General features: G+C 29.3%; 4 protein-coding genes across 7 annotated transcripts; 3 read left to right on the top strand and 1 right to left on the bottom strand.

The window, feature by feature from the left end:
* Positions 1-946: 946 nt before the first annotated feature.
* On the top strand, positions 947-5,380 carry LOC107008961 (protein phosphatase inhibitor 2-like). 4 transcript variants are annotated; one of them, XM_015208199.2, is made up of 5 exons: positions 947-1,060; positions 1,476-1,530; positions 2,535-2,653; positions 4,235-4,369; positions 4,911-5,380. In XM_015208199.2, coding segments are annotated over exons 2-5 (486 nt in total). In that variant the 5' UTR covers positions 947-1,060; positions 1,476-1,528; the 3' UTR covers positions 5,141-5,380. The 4 variants fall into 4 exon arrangements, with proteins under 4 accessions (XP_015063685.1, XP_015063693.1, XP_027769894.1 ...); XM_015208207.2 differs by having other exon boundaries at positions 1,053-1,122; XM_027914093.1 differs by lacking the exon at positions 947-1,060 and adding an exon at positions 1,145-1,387.
* A 6,407-nt stretch (positions 5,381-11,787) lies between these two features.
* LOC107029459 (probable methyltransferase PMT15) lies at positions 11,788-17,406 on the top strand. Its single transcript, XM_015230879.2, has 6 exons — positions 11,788-12,576; positions 12,656-12,866; positions 12,969-13,254; positions 13,333-13,725; positions 14,669-14,746; positions 16,814-17,406. The coding sequence occupies exons 1-6, from the start codon at positions 11,887-11,889 to the stop codon at positions 17,049-17,051; spliced, it is 1,896 nt and encodes a 631-aa protein (XP_015086365.1). The 5' UTR covers positions 11,788-11,886; the 3' UTR covers positions 17,052-17,406.
* Positions 17,407-18,293: 887 nt separating this feature from the next.
* On the top strand, positions 18,294-19,572 carry LOC107030672 (protein 108). Its single transcript, XM_015231945.2, has 2 exons — positions 18,294-18,656; positions 19,380-19,572. The coding sequence occupies exons 1-2, from the start codon at positions 18,359-18,361 to the stop codon at positions 19,385-19,387; spliced, it is 306 nt and encodes a 101-aa protein (XP_015087431.1). The 5' UTR covers positions 18,294-18,358; the 3' UTR covers positions 19,388-19,572.
* Positions 19,573-20,077: 505 nt separating this feature from the next.
* Positions 20,078-21,955, bottom strand: LOC107029987 (CEN-like protein 1). Its single transcript, XM_015231410.2, has 4 exons — positions 21,717-21,955; positions 21,264-21,325; positions 20,591-20,631; positions 20,078-20,484 (listed from the first exon to the last, which is right to left on the bottom strand). The coding sequence occupies exons 1-4, from the start codon at positions 21,918-21,920 to the stop codon at positions 20,264-20,266; spliced, it is 528 nt and encodes a 175-aa protein (XP_015086896.1). The 5' UTR covers positions 21,921-21,955; the 3' UTR covers positions 20,078-20,263.
* Positions 21,956-26,257: the final 4,302 nt, after the last annotated feature.

Below are 26,257 nucleotides of genomic sequence, written 5' to 3'. Positions count from 1 at the left end.
TGTATTTTTAAAAAATAGTTGAAGTGTGCATAAGATAGTTCAAATATTATTATATTTTTTTCTAAAAAAGATTATTTTCCATGTAAGTAATAAATCTGGACATAATATTTAAATAATAGCAAAATAATATTTGTAAATCACCATCTACCATTTGTTCTTAGGAAATTACATTAAATAGATTTGTGTTTGAATTTTTGACCTCCACTTCTCGCATAGTAAACCTTCAACTTCAAAATAAAATTCATTGACCTTGAAGTTTTTTTAAATGGAGAGTTCGATCTTTATATTAATTGAATTAAATTTTAATTTGCAATAAAAGTTTTATATTTAAAATAAAATACTTTCTAACAAATGTTACTATGTACTCAAAGAACTCAAACGGAAGATATTTGATTAAAAAAGTATTACTTAATACAACGACACAATTATTGATTCTAAAAGTTTTACCAATGAGATAGGGAAAAGACTCAAATACGTCCTTGAATTTTCAAAAAAAACTCATTTATGTCATCAGTTGTCATTGTCGTTAAAGAAAAAACATATTCATACCATTTAACAATATTTTTTCAAAATTATTTTTAACACGTGACTAATTATAATTTGACCACATAATTAATCTTTTTAATAAAAAAATAAATAAAATTAATTCAATATTTATTCCGAAACATAGCCAATGAGATAAGTAAAGATAAAAGTTCAACATCACCCCATCTATAGAAAGAAAAAAACAATTTATTCATTGGTCTATAGATAATAGAATTCGTAAAAACCAAATGTTTTTTCAATCACTGTTTATTTATCCATTTTTAAATTAATATACTTATTGATATAATAAATTTATCATTTTATTCTTATTAATTATAAAATAATTAAATCAAAAATTTTAAAATTATTAAATAAAAATATATAAATTTTAAAAAAATAGACAAATAATTAGAAACGAAGACGGTAAGGTTTCAAAAATTGAAGACCCATTCAATTTGTCGGCGGAGTGCATTGGACAAGGACGAGTCTACTTTTTCCTCTCCTTCCAACTCATTGTCATCTGAAAAAAACTCAGGTTCATTTCTTGTATATCTTTTCTTTTTTTTTGTGTAATTTTATGGCTTATTATGCTTCCCAGTAAGTAGAGAAATCAGAATAATTCAATATTTGTTTTACTGAATATTAATGTGCTTGAGTTGAACCCTATGAGCTGTACTTAGATCTAATAACTGCAAACTTTCTGGTGGATAAATCTACATTTTGGGCAAAATTATGTATATCACCGGAATTTTAGTAGCTCAGTTGGTTGATTATTCAAACTTTTACTTTGTTGGTGGGATTTCCTATGTCTTCCTGCAATTAAGAAAAAAAAAGTGTAGCCATATTGATTTAGGTGCTTTTGGTATGAAAAAAAATGTTTTTTTTTTTTTTTTTGTATTTTGGTTTGTTTATTTTATCTGATGAGTGAAAATTGATGTTTTTTTTTTCAGGATAATTGGTTAAGACTGCATCAACTAAACAAAATTTGATCATATTGGGGAAAATGTAATGGATTCATTCTCTATAAATTGTATTATTTAGCTAGATCTTTGCTATTTACTTAAAGTCGATTTCTGCTGCTAATGTGTGTTTGATAGACAAGGGATAAAGAAAAGAAATTATGTTGGAATATGATCTGTTGCATCCAAGGGTGTATTTAGTGGTCGATGAAGTGTGTCGAGAACCATAAGGTTTTAGGTTCGAATACTAGCAAAGACAAAGTAACTAGGTGTTTTCTTTTCATCTGTCTTGGTCTTGATGGATAGAGTTAGCAGGCACCTGTTGCAAGTGGGAGATGACAGGTATCCTTGAAATTAGTCGAGGTGTGCGGAACCTGATCCGGACACTGTTTTTATCAAACAATTAAAAAAACAAATAGAAGTAGCCGATTGTTGACTTAATGTTCTGCGTGCCACCCAAAAACTGAAGTATTTTACTAGGAGGGTTGGTTATACTTTCTTGTGAAGTTTCATATGAAAATATTGCTTTCCTTGAAAGGACAACTTGGTTGGGCGATTTACAGTTTCTTTGCTTGAAGCAATGTTGTCGCACCCGTGTCGGATCCTCCAAAAATGCACTACTTTTGAAGGATCCTACACACATGCGATGACATTTTTTTGAGTCCGAGCAATATAGTTGAAAACCATAAGGGTGGAGGTTCAAATCCTAGCAAAGACAAAGTAACTAGGTGATTTCTTTTCATCTCATGGCCTTGGTGGATAGAGTTAGTAGGTACCTGGTGCTAGTGGGAGATGGAAGGTGTCCCTTGGAATTAGTCGAGGTGCGCATAACCTGACTCGGAAATTCTCTCTTAATCGAAGAACTAATTATATTATCCCTATTAAAAATGTGAGTCCTTGTCGAAACTAGTTAAGGAAAATGGCGTCAAGTTGTTTGAGCTACTCTTTTTGGAAGAAGCTGAACCTTTTTGAGATTATCATATGCGATTAGTTTAGTATTGTTATTGATGTTGTTTAAATTTGCTTCCAACATATTTCATTGATGTGCAGGGGGGCACATGTAAAATGGGATGAGGCAAATCTGGAAGAAATTGAGGCAAATAAGCCAGTGAGGCAGAAAATAACTGAACCAAAGACACCATTTCACCGTTCGATCGACGATGATGAGGGTATGTTCATGCAATTTCTATTTGTTACCTCATAATAGAAGTTCTCTTGCACCAAGGGTGTTGTCTAGTAGTCAATGAAATGGCTTACTATGAGTTTTCAAGTTCTTATTGTAGCAAAGACAAAAACACAACGTGACTTCTTTCCATCTTCCTAGCGTTTGTCGAGAGAGGTATTTGCTGGTGGGAGGTGACAGGTATCCCCTAGAATTAGTCGAGGTGTGCAAAAGTCGGTTTGGACACAATTTTAAAAGAAAAGATAAAATAAAAGAACAGAAGCTCTCTTTTTATGCACCAATAGATCAAATTTGATGGTGCTGCGCTGCAAATTCTAATTTTTTTTTACATGACTATAAATATAAATAGATGAAGTGTACTAATGTACAGTTACTAACCTGGTTCAGGACACTAAAATGGTCATCTTTTTTGCCGTCAATGGTGTGCTTCTACCGAGGGATGGTTGGGAATCATATGATAGACAACTTAAGAGCTTCTTTGTTTGTTGTGTTATCCCTTTTGAATGAGTCTTAAGTCATTTTGATGATCTATAGTTTGCCTTGAGGTTGGATTTGATTTTTGTTGATAGTTTGATTAGATGTCTTTTATAAGTATTTCGTTAACTCTAAATACTAAAGTTGATTTATGTTCTTCTTCTCAATATTTCTATTGCCTTGGGAGCTTCTCATTTGATACTTAACCTTCTAGATTTCTTTTTAAAAAATTGTGGGATGTTGGAGCTTAATGACTTATGAACCTCTTGGATTTTCTTTATTGTATGTGGCAACAAACGTTGGATAATATATTAGGTTATTTGCTTACAGTAGTCCAAGAATTATACTATGTAAATCGAAATCTTCAAAGTTTCAAAAACAAAATTTGAACGGGTGAAAAACAAGCTGTGCTCGACTTAATTATTATCTTCTGGGAAGTGTATTTTTTCCCTTCGAATTCTCAAATTGCGTTGATGAGACTTTATTGAAGGAAATTTGATAACCTGGCAACCTTATACATATACAATATATATGAATAAGTGGTCTTGACCACCATGTAAATGTTCAAATGAGTGCCTCTTCATAAGCTTCATAATCGTCCCTCTAGACGTGATCCTCATAAGCCTAATCGACATAATGCCTTACTTTTCTCTTCATGTCATTAACTGAATTTGGCATTATAGGTGGAAAAAAGGTCTCGGGATGGATCTAGGATGTATACTATGTGGCATTTTCCCCTCTGTACTCATATAGATTTTCTTTTTAAAGTATCCCATAACGGCAACAATGCAAGCATGACGTTTTTACTCTATTTAATGTATTTCATCTACAAATAAATTATTTTAAGTATTGGGTATTTTCTCAATTTTTCTCTCATTTTTTGCTATTGAAACTTGGTATTTTAATGTTTTTTTTGGATATGGTAATATGGTATTGGATTTGCAAATGGATGGTGACAGAATTGAATAGGGTTTTATTATAATGTGTTAAGGATAAAGTTAAATGTGACATCATGTTAGTATACAAGGACTAAAACTATAATTTGCTCTTATTGCTTTTCCCCTTTTTTGCTGACTATAACGATACTATATAGGATCTCCATCTCCGTGGGATACTATTGAGGAGGCCAGTGCATTGGATGAAGCTTCTTCCAGTGAAAATAAATCCCGACAGTCTGGCTGGCCATCTTCTGACGATGAGGCTGATATCATGGACCAAGATGACGAAGGTATAACTTTATCTGTATTTTATGTCGCAATATTGTGCTTCAGATTTCTAATTCTTGTTATACAGAAGATACTACACGTCTACACCACAACAATAGTATGTCATATAGAAAAATTCGTCAAAGTATCTTGCTTTTTGTGTGCTTTCTCATTGGCGGTTGCATCAAGTGGTGAAAGGTTATGCTATAGATCACTTGCTTTCTTGCATTGTTGTTTTTTGTTATCAACTGCCTGCACTTAGCGTAACAGGTGAAGTTGCGGCCATGTGACCAAGAAATCATAAGTTCGAGCCATGAAAACAACCTCTTGCAGAAATGCAGGGCGAGGCTGCGTACAATAGATCTTTGTGATCCCGTCCCTCCCCGGACCCCTTGCATACCGGGAGCTTAGTGCACCGGGTTGTTCTTTAGTGTATATGGATTTAACGAGGGGTTGGGTTAGGTTGGGGTTGCATAAGTGAATTCGATTATGCTGTATGTTTTATATAGTATGCACGACCAACTATGTCCTGGTCTTTGATTTGTTATTCTACAACATCAATAGATTCTGGTTCAGAAAGGAGCAGGAGCTTTAGGGAGCACAGACGAGCACACTATGACGAATATAGGAAAATCAAAGAACTGCGTAGAGAGGGCTCTTCTCTTGAAGGAGCATCCGACGATGAGATTGAGGATCTTGAGAAAAGGGATGGTAGGTCTAATACATCATCGTCATTGACATCTGCTGTTGAGGGCATTGACATTTCGGAAGGAAGCACAGACGATTCTAAATAGTCCTCCACGCCAGCCAATCGAACAAGGATCGTCCTGAGTAAGTACATGTTTTTTCTAAGAAGGTTGTTATAACAACCTATTGTTCTGTTCTTCATATGTTCACTTTTTCTTGTACTTTTATAAACTATAGAATTGTTGTAACACAATACTTTGGAGCCCACAAGTAGAGTTTCTTGAATGTATTCAAGTTTGTGTACTTTTGAAACTATAGAGTTTCTAAAGTACAATAGTTTACAGTCATTTTTCATTCTTGACTAGCTTCCAAACTAATGCTCTTCGCTGTTACATTAATGGTACTAGGGGTGTACATGACCGGATTGGTTCGAATTTTTCAAATATCAAACTAAATCACTTGTGTTAGATTTTTAAATCTTTTAACCAAACCAATTTAATAAAAATCGGGTTCTTCAATCTCGGGTTTTTTGAGTTTTCGGGTTTTTACGTTAAAGTATTCATACAAACATATAATTTACTCATAATTCAAATATTTCTTCAATTCTACTAAAATACAAATATCTAAGGTGTTTCTTAAGAATATAAAACAAACAATGATATGATTAATGACACTAAAATTTTTAACAATATATATATATATATATAATACTAATGAAATTGCATATAACAAATATTAACCAAACTTTAAACAGAGGGTATATCTAGATCTTTTCGAATAGTTTAGGGGCATATTTGACCCTTTTTCCTAATTTAAAAGTACTAAATCATGCCAAAATAAGTTTAATAAGTATTAGTTACATGACTAAATATTAAAGGAAATTAAAATTAAATTATGTATTTCAATTGTCTAAAAAAAAAAATCACATTTTGCAAAATCGCTGCAAATGCTTTTTCCGATGGGGTAAGTCGCTGTTGGTGCAGCGATTTTACCGTTTTGGTTAATATAAAATTCTATATACCGTTTTGAAATTTTTGTTAATATTTGTACCCTTTAGGCTCCGGACTCGAATTAACAGATCATACATTTACGTGCCTTGTACACATGGGCATAGCTACATACCTTTAGGGTGTTTGGACATGCTTCGTCACAAAATTATATCGTATATACAAGTAAAATATTTTATAGAATGGTCAAATAATGTATTTTGAATACTCTTAGCATAACAAACTGTTGTAGCCTAGTGATTTAAGGTTTTATGAGTTTGTGAGTTCAAATCTCGCTAACAGCAACTTTAAACCCATTTTTTCATGTATATTACGTTTTTTTCCCATAAACTTTCATGTATACCCTTAAAGTAGTTTTTTTCCTCTTTTTTCCATATATTAACATACTTTTTTTCAAAAAAAAATCTTGCATATTACGTAGTTTAAATTTTAAAATTTCTAGTTCAATTTTTTTAATGTATATTACATATTTTTTTTCAAAAATTTCATGCATATTATGTAGTTAATTTTTAAAAATTTCTAGAGCGCCTTTCATCTTTTTCCTCTTTTTTTTTTCAAAAATATTCTTGTATTTTACGTAGTTTAATTTTTAAAATTTCTAGTGCACTCATTCAGTCAAAAAGAAAAAATGTATTCGTGTATAATTTCTGAATACCCTTTGTGAAATTTTGGCTACGCCACTGCTTGTACAACGGTTTTTTGCCTATAAATTTGCTACTAACTCTGAATGACAAAGAACTTTTTGAAAATTTCATGTTTTTAATTTATCTATTTCGTAATCAATAGGGTAAAATTATAAACTCACTCTGTTAATTAATGTTTTCTTAATAAGTGTGTCAATTAAAAATTGGACAAATAATTAGAGATAGAGGGAGAAAGTAATAGTTACTTTACTCTTATTGTGATTTTCACTTTTATTGTTTGTACACCACATAATATCCGGTATGTACACGCATTTGCATGTACTCATTTTAGTTTTGAATTATAATTATTTTGAACTTCCTTTTGTTGTGTTTGAGCGAAAATTATTTTTTTAAAGCTAAAATTAACTAATAAAAGCTAAATATTCTAGCACAATATCAAAAATAGATTAATTTTTTAAATTCTATTAGTGCCACATAAATTAAAGGATTAATTACTTGAGTGAGTCCTTTTTAAAAAATAATTACTTATTTTAGATATACTTTTTAAATATTACCATTTATATCAATATAAAAATAATAGTATAATATATTTTATTGTCAGATTTTTCTCTCTCTCTTCTTTCTCTTTTTTTACTCCCAATTTTTTTATTTTTTTCTTTTTCTCGCTCTTTTCTTTTTGTTGCTCTATCTCTTTTTTTTTTCTTTTTGCTGCGCTTTCTCTCTCTNCACTCTCTCTCTCTTTCTGTTACTTTTTTTTCCTTTTGTTTCTTTTCTTATTTTCTTTCGTAGAGTAGCCAATGATTCGTAAAATGAATAAAATTTATATCAAAAATTAATTAATTAAATAAATAATTTAACCATAACAAATGAAGAGACATAATAAATTGCAGAATGAATTGAACTTGAATTAAAAATGTATTACCCACATATTAAAGTTGAATTAAAAATGTATTACACGCAATGATCTATAGAGTAAATTAAATTTGTATTAATAATGAATTAAACAAGTAATCTAATAATGATAAATAAATCAAAAAATTGCAAAATAAATTAAATTGCTTTAAAACTGTGAAGTTGAATTAGAAGATAATTTAGAATGAATGAAAAGTGTGACTAACAAAAGATAAGAGAACGATCTATAAACTGAATTAAACTCATATTATCCATGAATAAAACTTATATCATATGTATCTTATAGATTATCTTTGCTTTTATCACTAAGATAATCAATTAATTAGGCAAATAATCTAATTGTAACAAATGAAGAAACATAATAAGTTGTCAAATGAATTAAACTTGAATAAAAAATATATTACACACATATTAAAGTTAAATTAGAAGCGAATTAACTATGAAAGCAAAATTTAGCAAACGAAAGAGCATTATGTAATTTGTAAATTGAATAAAACTTGTATCATTAATGAATTAAACATGTAATTCAATCATAACAAATCAACCAATAAACTGCAAATTGAATTAACTTGTATTAAAACTGCATACACAAATATTAAAGTTGAATTAAGCATAGATAAAAAAATTTAACTAATGAAACACCATACAATGATTTATAGAGTGAATTAAACTTATACTAATAATGAATTAAACAAGTAATCTAACAATAACAAATAATAAACTACAAAATGAATTAAACTTGCATTAAAAGTGTATTACACAATATTAAAGTTGAATTAGAAGAGAAAAATACTATTAATTGAAAAATTAACTAATGAAAGACAAGAAAATAATCTATAAATTGAACTAAACTTGTATTATTCATGAATAATACATGTATTATATTGTCTTATAAATTATTTTAGTTTATTTGCAATATGTATTATATGAGAACATGAGTGATATTTGCAATATGTATTACAAGTGTGTTAATTTATTTTAGTTGATATAACTAAAAAAAGAGAGAAGTTTGTAGTATGTATTAGAAATGTATTATTCGTGATTTTAATATAATTTTAATACAATTATGAAACATATCTAACACAACTTTAATACAATCACGATACCTTTCCATAAACTTCACCTTTTTCGAGTTTCAAAATTTTAAAAATTTTAATACAATCATGATATCTTGTTTCTAAAATTTTAAAAATTTGAAATTTCTATTTGAGAACATTATATTTTACAATTTTCTGTTTTTTCTATTCTTTTTTTGTCATATTTTTGAATAAAAATTGTGAAATATGGAAAAAAATTGAGTTAAAAATAATTATTTTTTAAAAAAAAGGATGAAGAGTGATTGACACAGAAATAGATGGATGAAGAAGTTATAAAAATATAAAAAGAAGAAGAGGAAGAAAAAAATGACAGAGAAAGAGGCGAAGAAAAATCAATTGTACACTTTTTTAATTCTTAAAAATTGTTATATTTAGTTAGAAAAATTATATTGATATAAATGGTAAATATTCTTTTAATATGGTACATTTATGTGATTTATAATAGGAAAAATTACATAAAATAATACATTTTAAAAAATAATTACTGATTTTAGCGATATTTTTTGTTTATTACCATTTATAGCAATACTGTGATAAATCTGTAATATGTATTAAAAGTGAATTATTTATGCAATATATTTGAATTATAATTGTTTTTGAAATATATTGTGTTTGTTTGGTAAAAAATGGTCACATTGTATTATAAGTGTATTAAAATGTGTGATAAATGTATTATCCATCATTAAAACTTGTATTATATGTGAATAATAAATTATTCTTTATAATATGTATTAAAATTGTATTATAAATGAATTAAAAGCGATAAAGTGAAAAAAAAATATTGCTGCTATAAATGGTAAATATTTTATTATTATAGCACATTTATGTAAGTTTCCCATAAAATATAAGAAGCAATATATATTATTTGAAAGTCACCTAAAAATAATATATGTTATTTAAAAATAACGTAAAAAGTAATGTTATAAGTTACAATAATTGATAACTATTTAATACATACAGAAAAATTAATTTCCAATCCAAATTTTATTTATGACATATTAGTTGAAAAAGAAAAAAAATTACATATATTGGATTTCTAGTATCTAGATGAGCACTCAAGGATATCCTTATGGTCAATAAAATTGAAGGGTATCTTTAAATTTAGATAATTTTTATACTGTAATCACTTCTAATAATGCAGTCCCCTACCAAAAGAATGAAGAATTGATTTACAATATTATAATCGCTCAAAAGGAGATTGAGATATGCATTTAGACACTACCATGTATGATTCATAGCCCTTATCAATGATTTCATTGCATAAGTTCCGGCAGGCAAACCTAATGGGTTTTGTGCTAGGAATTTACAAGTCACAAACATATCAAGTAAGTCAACATACAATCTCCACTATTTTTAATATGATATATATAGTGTAGACCTAAATGAAATAAAATAGTTGTTACATTGATTATTTAACTTTGCTATAAACCTGACCACCTAATTGAATACAGTTGAAAATTTTGATTTATTCCCTAACATTGTTCATGCTGTTATTTTTATTAAACTAAAAACACTACTTCCCTCTTAATAAGACTGAGATTGAATATATCCCCAACTTAAGGCTGAGTTGACAATATAACAATTTATATAATCAAACATAACACATTAGCATGCATTTATAAAAATTATTATACGTCACACAATACCACAAAGTGTTTAAATATTAGGTAACTTTTTATTGATTATAGTTTTGAAAACTTTTTTTAATTGTGTCAATTATTACATTAACTATTAAAATTATTCTAGAAATATTAAATATTTTAAAAATAAAATTAAAGACTCCACTTAATTGACTATGATTAGAGTTTTATTTTGTGACATCCTAACTTGGGGAAAATGTTCCACATTGACGAAAATACATTAGAGATATTAGATATACGATCCATATATGTCTAGCAAAATTATTTAACTTTGTTTTGTATCTATTAAATTACTCAACTTAAACATTTGAATCAATAAAATCACCCAACGAAACTTATCATGAATCAAATACATCACATTATTTTATCAATACACATGCAATTAGACTCATTCACAATCCTACCCATTAACAAAAAAACTCCAAAACCAATTAAATGATTATTTCTCCCTTAACTAAAGGTCTCAGGTTCGATCCATGAATAAATAATTTTTTAACAGAAAGCAATTCCCTCCAAATAAAAAAAGCAGATATCGAACACTAAATAATAATTAAAAAACCCTAAAATTTTTAGAGTCTACATACTCCTAAATTCATTCCTTCCAATTCTCATTCTCCCTTTCTATCCCTCCCTTATTTTTCACTTCTAAAAAATTGTTCTTTGACTACTTCTTCCTAATTCTAGTTATTTCATTATTTTAGTTTCTTTCATATTATAACAGGTCAAAGCAAAAAAAATATGAAGTAAAATACTGAAAATCCACTAGCTTTGAAACATAAAACAATCCAATTAAGAAAAAAAATAAAATAAAAAAGAAAAATAATCCATTTTGATTTTCCAAAAAAATAATTTTCTTTAAAGTTTTGAGTTGAGTGATTTAAGTGGTACGTCTAAATTTTGACTTTCCTACATAAATTCTCAAAGTTGACTGATCTTTTCAGTATTAACTCAAACCTTTTCATATTTCTTAAAAGACATTATACATATATTGGATCATAAATTTGGCTTCAAATTTTAACTTTGACCTCCAATTTTCTTAATGCACAAACAGACACTTTAGCTATCCAACTTTTAAATAAATAAACACATGAGCCCTACATGACCACAATACACGTGGGACAAAAAATGACATGTAGGATATGTGTGTCTATTTGTTCAACTTTATATAAGTTTAAGTGTCTATTTGTGCACATCCAAAGTTGAAGGACATAAATGTGATTTAAAACCAAGTTAAAGGGCACATTTATGCATTATGCCTTCTTAAAACTCCGCGCTCAGTCAAACTATGTCACGGTACAGAAAGTATTATCATTTATTATATCCCTCTTAACCTAACTAACATTTGTAACCAACATTTCTCCCTCCATTCCATTTTCCTTGGCAACTACCAATGCAGTTATACATAATCCAATTTGTTAACTCAAATTTTCCCTATTTTTTAGAACTTCATAACAAACACTCAATTCTCTTTGTGTGGATAAGCTATATTCTCATTGATTTCGTATAACTCATACTTCATTCAGTAACTAAGATTTTAATCTTTTATTTTCGTCATGGCTGGTCCTAAAACGCCTCCGTACTATAGCCCAACGTACAAGAAGAATGGAGCAAACTACCCGTCTTCACCTCATTCGATACGAATCAATGTATATACATTGGCTATCGCGTTTACTATCCTCTGTTCTATGTCGTATTTGATAGGCAGAGGATCCATTTCTACCTCCCCTGTTTCTAATGTTTCTTCTTCCGTCCCCTGCATTCCGTTAAAAATCACTTCTGGAGTATACAAAAATTCTTCCTCTGGTGACGAGGAAGGTGAAGGCGCGGTGTCTGATGATGTTAAACTTTATCCACCATGTGACTTTAAATATAGCGAGTACACGCCTTGTGAAGATCCTCAACGATCGTTGAAATTCAAGAGGGATCGATTGATATATAGAGAGAGGCATTGTCCTGACAAGACTCAGTTGTTAAAGTGTCGTGTACCAGCGCCTTATGGTTATAAGAAGCCGTTTAAATGGCCTAAGAGTAGGGATTTGGCGTGGTACGCCAATGTACCTCACAAGGAGTTAACGGTGGAGAAGGCCGTTCAAAATTGGATTCGTAAAGAAGGAGATAAGTTTAGGTTCCCTGGTGGAGGGACTATGTTTCCTAATGGTGCCGATGCATACGTTGATGACATTGATAAGTTGATAAATCTTAAAGATGGTTCCATTAGGACCGCCATTGACACGGGTTGTGGGGTAATTTTACTATCTTTATCTGTTATAGGATCGCGTTTTTTACATGTTTGGTATAAAGTAATCACGATGAACTATGCAGGTGGCGAGTTGGGGAGCTTATCTTCTATCGCGAGATATTCTAGCAATGTCATTTGCACCTAGAGATACACATGAAGCACAAGTTCAATTTGCTCTTGAGCGAGGCGTTCCTGCATTGATTGGTGTGCTCGCGTCTAAGAGACTTCCCTATCCATCTAGAGCTTTCGATATGGCTCATTGCTCTCGTTGCCTTATCCCTTGGGACCTATATGGTGCGTATAATCAAGTAAATGAAAATGTGTTATCTCTTAGATACAAATTTTGTTTTCTTATATGTTATGTTTGGATATTGGTGTGTGGTGGATATATATCAGATGGCGCCTACTTAATGGAAGTCGATAGAGTTTTGAGGCCCGGTGGATATTGGATACTCTCCGGTCCACCAATTCGTTGGAGGAAATATTTCAAAGGATGGGAAAGAACTAAAGATGATCTTAACGGTGAGCAAACCCGAATCGAAGAGGTAGCTAAGAAACTCTGCTGGAAAAAATTCGTCGAAAAGGATGACATTGCAATATGGCAAAAGCCCTACAATCATTTCCAATGCAAAGAACAAAAGAAGCAACTAATGTGTTCTGTCCAAGATTATGATAAAGCATGGTTTGTCCCTCCGTTTCATTTTACTTGACGATGTTTGAATCATATGATCTTATTGCATGTTGTATACGTTATTTTTAGGTACACGGAGCTTGAAACGTGTATAACTCCCTTGCCCGAAGTGACAAGTGAAGAAGATGTGGCTGGTGGACAATTGGAGAAATGGCCTAAAAGATTAAACGCGATACCACCAAGGATAAGCAGTGGAAGTGTGAAAGGGGTTACGGCTGGATCATTCGAAAAAGACTCACAGCTATGGCGAAAAAGAGTTAGTTATTACAAGAGCATAGACAACAAACTTAATCAACCAGGGAGATTTAGAAATCTATTAGATATGAATGCTAACCTTGGTGGTTTTGCTGCTAGTTGGGTTGATGATCCTGTTTGGGTAATGAATATTGTGCCTGCTGAAGCAGAGGTCAATACACTTGGTGTCATATATGAAAGAGGGTTGATTGGAACATATCAAAGCTGGTAAGAAATTCACTCCCCACCCCCGGCACACCCTCCGTTCAAATTTTTAAGTAAATAAAAGTGTGCTCTGTGTCACGTGTCTTCAAACCTTTATGATTTCGTGGCGAACATGTATACATCTTTGGACTTCTCATTTGGTGAGATCCTAGGGTTTGTTGTTTTCATTTTCTAGGTCATATATTAACCTTGTTAGGAAGTGGAGTTTGCTAGGTGATGGTATATCTTTTATGTCACCGACCACATAGTCCACAATGTCTTACACTACATTGGATTTGTCAGGGTTGAATCCCCTTTCTTGAGCGATCGCTTTTGCTTGTTGGTTGAATGCCTTGTTGTGTCGTGTCTAATTTGTTAGGGTGTCACTTTGCTTCTTTTATACTCCACTTCATACTCCTTGGAGGCGAGAAACTTTTGTTCCCTTCTCCTTTATACTGTCCTAAGGATGTTTTAGAGGAGCCAGTTCACCTTCGGTGGAGAAGGGAAATTGCAATTGATAAACGATTTTCCACGAGCTAGGACGTGAAAGTGAAATAATACCCTATGTTTCAATTGACTAGCCTATCAAACCTTAAAATAAGATGGTCACGTATTTCAAGAGTTAGAAGTTTGGATTGTCACTCAACTTTGGGGAATTGACCGTCATAGTCACTCAACTTAATTTATCTTTCAAAACTCACTCAACTTTGACAAGTTAGCTTCCATAATCATATCATTATTTTCAAAAAAAAAAACAACATAATTTTCGATACCTAATCGATGGTGTGACAACTATAAATTTTTAGATAAAAATATTTCATGGTCATATCACTACATGAAAAATGATCTTTAACGTCAATTAACACTTTTTATATAATAAAAACTTAATTCTTTATTAATGTGTCTATTTATAATCACTAAAAGTTGTTTTTATCGTAATGTGTATTTACCATGAATTTTGTTGCAGGTGTGAAGCTATGTCAACTTACCCAAGAACATATGATCTTCTTCATGCTGATTCAATATTTACTATGTACAAAGAGAGGTAAATTCTATCGATATTTTAAATTCTATACTCTCTTCGTTCTTATTTATGTGAAGATGTGCTATTTTAAATGACTTATAATACTATTTAAATATAAAATAACTCATAAAGTTTTCTTATAAGATATTTGAAAAATTTATACAAAAATTCATAATCAAAATTGAGTCTTTTAACCATCGTACTCTATACCCCTTCACAAAAGTTAGAATAGACATTGTTCTTTTACTTTTATTTCCCTTCACATATTTTTTCGAAATTTTTGTAAAAAATATATATATCGTCCAACATAAAATATTATATGTCAGATAACACAATACACCCTATAATATTAACATTATACCTAGAGGAAAACACTATACATAATGTGTCAACTCTACAAAAAAATGTCTAATAATATATAAAAGACGCTTACAAACAAACATAGGCTAAACTATCCGTTTTATATGTTATCCGTTTCTATAAGTAGTTGGTCAATAATACTTGTCATTTTATAAAATCAATGCATAAATTATCATATTGTTCCTTTTTTACCCTTGTGAGTTACTCCCCCATTCCATTTTATATGTCACCTTTTTACTTTGCACNATATATATATATCATTATTATTTTCCCTAACATCACTATTATGTTTTTATTTAAATTACTTCTATTTAAACAAAAACATATTTTGCATAAACTATTCAAATATTATCAAACTCATCACGTATTAATAGAAATTTTGTAATTAAATAACACTTAAAAAAAAATAATAACACGAAAATAAGGAATTTTTCTTTTCATAACAATGCAAAATAATACATAATTACATAAAAATATGGGTTGCATACCAATCCATTTTGGACAACCACACCGTAACTCCAAAATGAAAAAGAAAAACATAAAATCATAATCTAACATAAGAAAGATCTAAAGAAATATATAAGTCATATCGTATACTGTTAATTAACAGTTGAACTATATTCTATGAAAGCTTCTCTTCTAATTTCAGAATGAAGCTATTTGTTCTTCTCCTCAGTTAGCTTCTTAACAACTTGTATTCATATCATAAATCTAAGAAGAAGAAAAGAGAATAGTAGATGATAGAAAAGAAAAGAATGTGATGACCTAGGAAGCAATTAACAGGTATTTATAGTGATATTTGATTGTCTTTTCACCTACCAAAAATTTTTAATGGTGCATATTGAATCATGATAGATAAATTTATTTTAGTTTCAAAAATTCAAAGAATCACAGAATTTGAAGAGTTTCATACATTATTGTTTCATGATAGATAAATTTATGTTAATTTCAAAATTCCAAGAATCACAAAATTCGAAGAGTTACATACATTATTGTTTCCTACTCTAATTTAATTCAACCTAATTAATTATAATTTTAATGTCATAACTAAAACACTAAAGTGTAGTTGTTGGACTTCGTATTCTATCATTATGTAATTAAATATTAGTATTTAAAAAACAAATTAATTTATTTTAATTTGGTGGAGGGGCAAAATGGTAATTCAACTTTTAAGGTTAGAGCTTCCCACTTATAATAATATATGATGATGTAACTTTACTCTTCTACCCTTATTTAATGTTTTCTTAAGTTAATTTTATTAATAAATGACAAGATTAATTAACTATTCTATCAAGGGTATAATAGGAAAAATATGATAATTTATGCATAAATTTTATAAAATGACAAGTATTGTGGTCCAACTAGTTATAGAAAAGATTGACATATAAAATAGAGGGAGTATTAGCCTTAAAATATACATTTCACCAACTTAGAAAAACTAAGTAAATGATTTATGTTTATTGGTTAAATTAATTAATCAAAATAAACTAATTCATATTAATTGTTTGAAAACTTGAGTTTCAAAAAAATTAAATAAGGGTAGAATAGTAAAATTCTAAAATAGTGACATAAAAATAGAAACGGATGGAGTATTTTTTTTAAGACTACGTCAACGCATATACTTTTGCGTAATATTTTCTAATATGTATTAAATTCCCTTACTGAAAATCTTGATTCCGCTACATAATTGACCTTTTTCATGATATACTTGTCAATTTTGATATGTAGATGTGACATGGATGACATATTACTAGAAATGGATAGAATATTAAGGCCAGAAGGAAGTATAATAATACGTGAGGATGTAGATATATTAGTTGAAGTAAAGAGGATTGTAGATGGGCTAAATTGGGAGAGTTTAATTGTGGATCATGAAGATGGCCCAATGGAAAGAGAAAAACTTCTATTTGCTGTGAAGACATATTGGACTGCACCAGCAAATACCACCACAAGCCCAAGGATCTAATTTTGTAACGACGTGAACAACAACAACAACGTATTCAGTATAATTCCACGACTGAGGTTCGAGAAGGATCTAATTTTGTAGCCGGTCAATAACAATAACATATTCAGTATAATCCTACGACTGAGGTTTGAGAAGGATCTAGTTTTGTGAAATTTAACAATTTTGCTAAACTAATGGTCTTGTTCATCTTTTTTTTCCCCTATCTTATTTTTTTCTGGAGTGAAGTGTGAAATTGAAGGAATTTTTATGTAGGCATTTTACTCTTGTGACTAAATTTTGTATAGTAGTTTGTCAAAACTTTTGTGAACAAATTCTGTTTGTCTTGATATGACTAATGGATTTTTGTTTTTTATGTCTTGAAAGTGCCTTTTGAATTCATTATCATATTTTTTCTTTTTGTATGCTGTTTTTTTTCTTATTAATAATAATAATAATAATATAATAATAATAATAATAATAATAATAATATATCAAGCAATATGAACAATTTATGTCATGTGAGCCACAAAATGAATTAAAGAAAGAAAATTAATTTACATTACAACAAAAATGATCATTAGCAGTAATTAAAAACTAATTGTCACTAAATTTATATTTTTAGCGGCAATTGTCACTCTTTGTATATGTCCCTAAAGCCTTTAGCGATATTGGTTTTAATGACACTTAACTAATGCCGGTAAAGACTTTAGTACTTTTTGTTAATGTCAATTTTTGATGCCGCTAAAAGTTGTTTTTATTATAGTTGTAACTCCCCATATGATGGTATAATAATAGGAAAAATTATATGGTTAATCAAACATATACTAGTTAATTAGTCATTATCGCTAGTTTTTGTTAATTACCACTCGCAACCAACATTCAGTGAGTATTACGTGGGTTGGGGTTTCGAGTTAGTATAATTCACACGTTTCTGTATACTTTAAGAATTTGTATAACTGTTTAGAGTTCAAATGTTTGTGTTTGTATAAATTCATTATTTCAAGTTTATACAAAAATAACTCAATTATACAAACGACACAGCTTAAACTCTAGCTACAACATGTAAATATGCAAACTATAGCTATGAAGCATAATTAAATTTATTATATCGGCTATTTCCGGATATTCCATATAATATATTAGGGTTTCAATTACAAAGTGTGGGGGAAAAAAATGCAAGAAAGCTGATTGTCAATATCTTCAATTAGGTCATTCACACAAAGGGTACTCTCATCTTATAAACACCTCTATATATACACTTCCATTTTCTTTCAACAATTATTCATAAGTTATACAAACAAACTTATATATAAATTCAAATAACAATCATGGCATCTGTGAAGTCGTCGTCGTCATCATCATCATCAGTTGTTTCCTTGTTGTTGTTGATTTTGCTTGTGATTGTACTGCAAAGCGGAGTTATCGAGTGTCAACCTCAACAGTCATGCACCGCGTCACTTACTGGCCTGAACGTCTGCGCGCCATTCCTGGTCCCAGGGTCACCTACTGCAAGTACGGAGTGTTGCAATGCAGTACAGTCGATTAATCATGACTGTATGTGCAACACTATGCGTATTGCAGCTCAAATTCCAGCTCAGTGCAACCTCCCTCCACTCTCTTGTTCTGGTTAGGCCTCTTATTAAAATATAGTTTCAAAGATACTAAATTTGCTTGAAAGAGCAAATCTGTATCAAATTTAGGATAAATTTTAGTAACCACATAGCTTTTAATATCAAATTACAATCTATTCCCGTTTAGTTTGTAGTTATAATAATCCCTTAAAAAGTAACGCAAAATCGGATACATTAATATGTAGCTCGGATACATTACAGAGTATCTTGTACATATTATAACATAAATCCTTTACATTGATATGTAGCTCAGATACATTAAAGAGTATCTTGGATATATTATAACATAAACCAGATAGATAATATGTCTCTCGTACACATTAAAAAACTAGCTCAAATACATAATATGTAGCTCCGATACATTAAAAACTAGCTCAAATACATATATGTAGCTCGGATACATTAAAAACTAGCTCGAGTACATATTATGTAACTCGAATATATTAAAAACTGGCTCGGATACATAATATGTAGCTCCAATACATTAAAAACTGGCACAGATACATTATAAAATAAACCGGATACATAATATGTAGCTCGTATACATTGAATACTGGCTCGAATACATTAAAGAAATAAAAGATTATAGAGATTTTTAAAAATAGCAGGAGATATATATTAGAAATAAGAGAAACATAAAACATGTATTTCAGTAATTTTTTCGTCAAATTTATTATATTAGGATGATTTACTCACTGGTTTTTATTTTTTGTTGCAGCAAATTGAGTTTGAGATCAGTGGCCAGCAAGTTTACATCTGCTACATGAGCAAATTAAATAATATCGTAACAATAAATTAAAGTTGTCTTTTTTCTTTTTTTTTTTGGTTATGCAACAGACCAAGGGGGTCATGAGAAAAAAGTTTGTACTATCATATGATTATCAATAAAAAAAATTATGAGACTTTGTTAATTTTCTATTAATTAGTTCAAGCTCAAATATTGGAAGATTGAGACACTACCGTTATAAAGTAGCTTAATCTATGCTAACGATGAATATAACTTAAACTCATTCGTTAAAAGAGGCAATTCGAATGCATCAATAAAACTCTCCGATGTTAAGATATGACATCTGAGTCTAACTAAACCTCAAAAGCTAGCTCACGAGGAGAGATTTATCCAAATCCATATAAGAAAACCAAATTCGCATCCTCTACCAAAATTAAAAAAGGAATTTTTTTTTGTCATATGTTGGTTTCAATTAATGTGGTCCATTTGGAATTTTGAGAGTTGATCAAATTCTTTTGACGGAAATTTCTTTCTACGTCTTTTAACCATTTTAAATTGTTAATTATAGTAATTTTTTCACGTAGTTTTCAAATATATATAAATTTTATTTTAAAAAATTTAAAGATTTTATATTAAAATTTAAAAAATTTGAACTTCAAAATTTTAACTATATGAGATAAATTGGGGACATGAAAAATAATATTTTACAACCAGTAATAGATGAGAAAAGTTACTTATACACACATATACTGCTTGACATTGCTTACGAGAAATTCTGCGTTACACTATAATTAGGTGTCACTTTGCATAGTGCACATACACCTTATTCAATTTACATAATTTTATTTTTATTTATTGATGTTCATGAAGTACATTCATCTTCTTCTAGCAGCAGTTTCTCTTTGTGCATTAAAGTAAACAGCAACAACAGGGGAACCCAATCCATTTTCTACTGCAAATTTTCGAGTGTTGAAATGATCTCTTGTTAGTGGTGGTTTTACCGTCTGTCTTCCTCTATTTTGCTTATATAATATGAACACGTATCGATGAATTCCAATCACTGGTTTTGGACTCTCGTAGCTCACTATCTCTTTTCCTGTATAAATTTGACGTATTACTACGTGTCAGATCATTTTTAAATGATATAATTAAGTAAATAAAATGTCATCGAAAAAGTCAAAGTTAATTTGCTTATTTTTTACCAAAAGAAGCATCAGTTGAACCAGGAATATCTGTCACAATCCTGAAAAAACAAAACCAATTTTAATTTCCATGCAAATATGACTACCCTTTGAGCGAAGTAGTGGAAACACTATTCAATTTGGCGTAAAGGGTTCGATTTCATTTTCGAACTATTAATAGTTTTAAAAATATTTATTTATGTGATTAACTAAATTTAAAAATACATTTTTATTATTAAAGGTAGTGTCAGGATTTTCAATAAAGGGGTTCAAAATATGTAGAAATAGACACATGCGGTAGCCGAAGGAGGTTCGACATTTACTATATATACATATAAAATTATTTTAACCATGTATAAACAATATAATTTTCCGCCGAAAGGAGTTCGGATGAATTCCCTTTGTACGAGGTGACTCCGCCCCTGCCCATTATTGTAACATGAGTGAAGTACGTCCCTAAATTCTTATCAGAATGTTTTTAACAGTTCTCTCAGTTTTTTGTGAAAAGATTCATGTTCCTACAAAAATTTGAGACCACTTGATATATCAGGTGACATATCGAAAGTGTATCAAGACTGTATTTAAGTTTAATTAGTCAAGTAAAAATATATTTTTAAGACTTTCAATAATTTAGAGATTAAACTAATAATTCACGTTAAATTCAATTTTTTTTATCAACAATTAATATACTTACCAGTGGAGGTGTTCCCTTAAGTAAGGATCACTAGGACCTGGAACATCTGGATCAGTCATGATCTTTTCCAAACAAAAGAAATAAAACAACATAGTTAGAAGGGAAAAAAAGAAGAAGAAGATAATTTAAAAATGAGACCAGAGTAAGTTGCAATTCTTCTACTATCAGTATATATGATAAAAAAAAAAAAAATTAAAATGTTTGATCAAAATTTATATATTTCTTATTTTCCAATTTAAACATCATACTTTTCTTTTTAATCCGTCTTAAAAAAGACGGTCTCTTTTCTATACTTAATAAGTTCTTTAAATTTCAACATCATACATGAAAAGTTTAATTAACACCACATAATGTGTTCAGTCAAACTAAGACGCTTAAATTATTGAAACGACAGATAGTTTAATTTGAATATCAAAAAATGAAAAAATATCACATAAATTAAATATAACGTACGAGTGTGTAAGCAGATCTCATGTCTTCACCACCAATATCCACACGAGGCTTAGAAGCAATGACAAGAGGCATGAGTTCATGACCATTAAACACTTGTTTGGTTCCATTATATATCACATTCATTTTCACACTTGGATTGAAACTATCAACAACTTCTCCTATAACTCTTGCAACAATAAGTGGTTCAATATCTCTACAAGACATATTGTGTGTTTTTTAGTGTAAGCTATAGAGGCAATGGAGAGATATATGTGAGATGGTTTTGAACAATTTCACTTGCAAAGAGGACTTTATATACACAACACTTGAGTGAGGGCGGAGGTAGCTTTTGATGGCCTATTCATCTGAACTCAGTAAATTTTATATAGACATATAAAAATTTATTTGTAAAAATCTCATTAAATTGCAATTTTTTCATATATTTCAATTTATATGACATATTTTATGCCGTCAGTTCAAAAGAGAATTGAAATTTTTCTATATTCAACATTTTAATATAGAAAAATATGACACCTTAGTGGGGAATGGAGGTAGCTTTTGATAGCGTATTTATCTGAACATAATATTTTTTATGTAGACTTATAAAATTGTAATAAATAGTTCTTTTTCAATGACAATTTATATGATATTTTTCTCTTTTTCATGTGTTAATTCAAAAGCGAATTGATATTTTTCTTTATTTAACATTTTAATATATATAAATATTTTTAAAATTCTGAATTCGCCACTCGAACGAAACGAATGGGTGGGGGAGATTAAGTTTAGAGATTCGTTGGGGAACAATTAAAAGTGTGACAAATTGAAAGGTTGTCTATAAATGGAAAATCGAATGTTTTTAATAACAAAAAATTTACCAATATTAGCAATTCATGACGGAAAGAGAAATCACTAGAGACGGTAGAGAGTTAATACAAATATATATATAACATTTAATTATTGGTATGGATTGTGTTTAAATTTGAAGAAAAAATAATTCAGATTATTTATTTTCTCATCATATGAATATGTATAGTATGTTTATATTTACATAAAAATTGAAGAATATCTAACTTTAAAAATCATGCAAAAAAAAAAAAAAGTAAATAAATTAGAAGAATCTTGGTGTTATCAAATTAATACTTTGTTGGATGAAGCACACGAAAAAAAAACTAGTTATAGCGAAAATTGAGTGATTTAAAATAAAATAATATAAATATACTAACAAAAAAATGAATTAAAGAGTTAATATCTATAATGTATATATAAAATATAATTTTGTTTTAAATATATAATATAATTTTTCGATGAATAGAATTCGAATAAATCTCTTATAGTATCCTGGTTACGCGTCAAGTCAAGGCAGTGGTCATCGGCTGTGAGATTGAGAATTGCAGAGATTGGTATGAGTTATTATTATTACTCGGTAACCTTACCTAAGAAGATAAATATGTATTTAGTTTTTGGTATACACAAATATAATTTTAAAAAATTTCGATATGTAGCTATAATTAAGATTTTATAGAAAATTTGTCTCTTTATCTTTTCTCTCTCCCTCCCTCGCCTCTCTATGTTTTCGCTTGTCTCTCTTCTCTCTTTGCCCCCTCTCTGTGTAATACAAATACAAATGGTAACAATCAATTATACATATAAAATAGAAATAGTCAATGATACAAATATAAATGATAATACACACATCGTAACACATAAGTACAATAAATACAATCGTAATTTGTTAGGATTTACAACAACGATACAATCGTAGTAGTCGATACAAATAGTATTCGTTAATATACTTGATACAATTGATTTGCATCAACGAATTGAATGTAATAGTCTTTGATACAATTGTATCTATTGATACGATCAATTGTATTCGTGATACAATAATTATCAATCGGATATACAAATCAATAATTGTATCTCTCTCCCAAATCTCGTTTGTATCTCTCCATCCTCTCTCAATCTCGCTTGACTCTCTCCTCCTTATAATAGTAGGTTTTGATACAAACCAATTAAATAAATTATAATTGTGATACAATTATCGATCAGATATACAAAACAACTATACCACTCTCCCAAATCTCACTTGCCTCCCCCCTCCCCCTTCCCCCCTTCTCCCAATCGTGCTCACCTCTCTCCTCCTTCTAACATATATCTACACTCGTAATTAAGCAAATTATAACTAAGGAGCCTGATTATATTTCTAGTCTTAGCTGTTTTTTATATTTCCTCTTTATCTTTTTCTGTTTTATCAAACATATTGCTTGACATATTCAATTCGGATTTTTGAAGCCCAAATTTTGTCATATCTTACATTGTATTTTCTCCATTTTTTTTTATTTGTCACATTTTCTTTTAGAGTCAAACTACTTGAACTTCAATCAAAATATTAAGATATACTTTTTCATTAAATTAGTATGAAAAGGATTTCAATTTATATTATTTTTCATATAATTTTGGTATATCTAAATTTTAAATATCAAATTATGCTAATTCAATTTTAACTCCAAAATTTAAACAAATTAATTCTCATAAAGTGAATTGTGATAAGGGTGTATTATTTATAACCTTAAAAACTCAATGCATGCACAATATTTCTGATGCCTTTAGTCCATTGAGTTATTAGAATTAGGAATACTACTTTTTGAATTTGAAAACAATATTCTAGACAAATGGGAATTCAACTTTTTGAGTTTTGAGGTTCTTAAATTGTGTTGTGTAGAAATGAGAAATGGAGAATTAATTTTATCATGGAAGCAAAAAAAGTACAAGTTTTATGTTACCTTTGTTAAATTTGGTAATGACAAGACATCTTATACAAATTCTTGGCCACCTTTGCTAGCTATTATTCTTTGCCTACTCTAATGAAACATGAAACTTATTTTTGGTACTGTTTAATTTTAATGCTTGATTTGACATCACTTTTTTGTTTTATTATATTTTTAGCCATTTTGAAATTTTCTAGATTGATTTAGCCTATTTGATCGAACTTCTGAAATTAACTTATTTTGAAAAATATTTTTGAAGTAATGCTTTTTGGTGAAGAACACTTTATGTGTGATTTCAGAGTGTACATTCTCTAGTGTTTTTCAAAAGAGTGTTTTTGAGAAAAATTACGGTAAACTTCACTAAATTACTATTCGATAATTAAATCTCTCTAAGAAAATACTTTCCTTTGATCTCGATCAATGAAAAAAATTATCTATTTCGATAAGATAATATATTTTAAGAAGAACCCTATATAAATACATGATCTTACTAATATTATAAATTAATATTTTTTTAAAGGTACAAATATATCAAGACAATTAAGTGAAATGTGATTTCTATTGTGTTTTGATTTTTGTTAAATTTTAAATCTAGTTGAAGTTCATCTCTAACTTTTCTTTTTGGATCCAAAAGTTTTGTTATTGTCTTTTCGAACTGCACCATAAAAATGTGAAGATTTTTAGATGCGATAAGCGTTCCCTTACGTGTAACTGGCTCCAAAGGTATTGTATAATCTTCAACTTCATCATCAACATTATTTTTTTATGGGATCCACAGTTTCTTCTAAGTTCTGAACCTCTGAACGTGTATCATTTTCTCCTGGGTAATCCAATAGGTTATTGACGTCCATTTTAATGCGGTAATCGAGATCATTAATCATGACCTCAAGTTCTTGAATGATTAATCATGACCATTTTAATGCACGTTTGAGTTTTGACCTTTCAAAAGCTTGACCAAATAGGCTATTATAATTATCGCGTCAAAGCCCAAAACCGAGATATGATTAAATGTTAAGACAATGAAACTGGAATCGAGAATTGATATACTTCAAATCAAATCGAACCAATCAATAAACATACATGCTTAGTCTCAACCGATAATAAACACTCCAGCTCATCTCCACCGTATTTCGTGCACACCAAAAGTTGATGTAATACATAAACTTCAAAGGTGTCTAGATGATGATTTTATATGTTAAAATGTTCAACTGATATAATAAAATAAGTAGAAATATCTAGATATATACCGTCAAAATTGAGTGTTTACTTACCAGATGAGAAGTTCTAAATGTTCCCATGTTGAGATAATAGGGAATCTAACGAAAGGAGAAATCAGTGGCAGCAAACAGCATCGTTTTCATTCTTAGTTTTTGGAGAAACCACATCTATAAAAGTGGTAATATATTCACATGAAAGTAAGCCTTTTCAATTTTTATCGATTTAACATTTAAGATTATGAATATTGTATTTTTAAAATTATAAATTAATACCTATATCATTTATAATAGGGAAAAAAACTTCTACAGAATATCGAAAAGCTACATATGACTAATCTCAACTTGGCTAAATTAATCATTATTCTCATATAAATTTAGTCATACATGATTCTTAATTTCATACCAAAAAAGGAAAAATAGATGTATTATACAATGTAATTTGAAAGAGTATTTTGACTAATTTAGATAACAAATGGTTGGTGCCATGCTACTACTTGTTAGTGCAAAAATATCTGTCATTTTACCTTTTGAAATTTTAATGATATTTAAGTGTTTCATCTCTTTATATATATATATA

The sequence above is a fragment of the Solanum pennellii genome, chromosome 1 (assembly GCF_001406875.1).
Source record: "Solanum pennellii chromosome 1, SPENNV200".
Lineage (NCBI taxonomy): Eukaryota > Viridiplantae > Streptophyta > Magnoliopsida > Solanales > Solanaceae > Solanum > Solanum pennellii.
The sequence above is the reverse complement of the archived record's forward strand: the minus strand, read 5'-3'. Positions and strand labels throughout refer to the sequence as shown.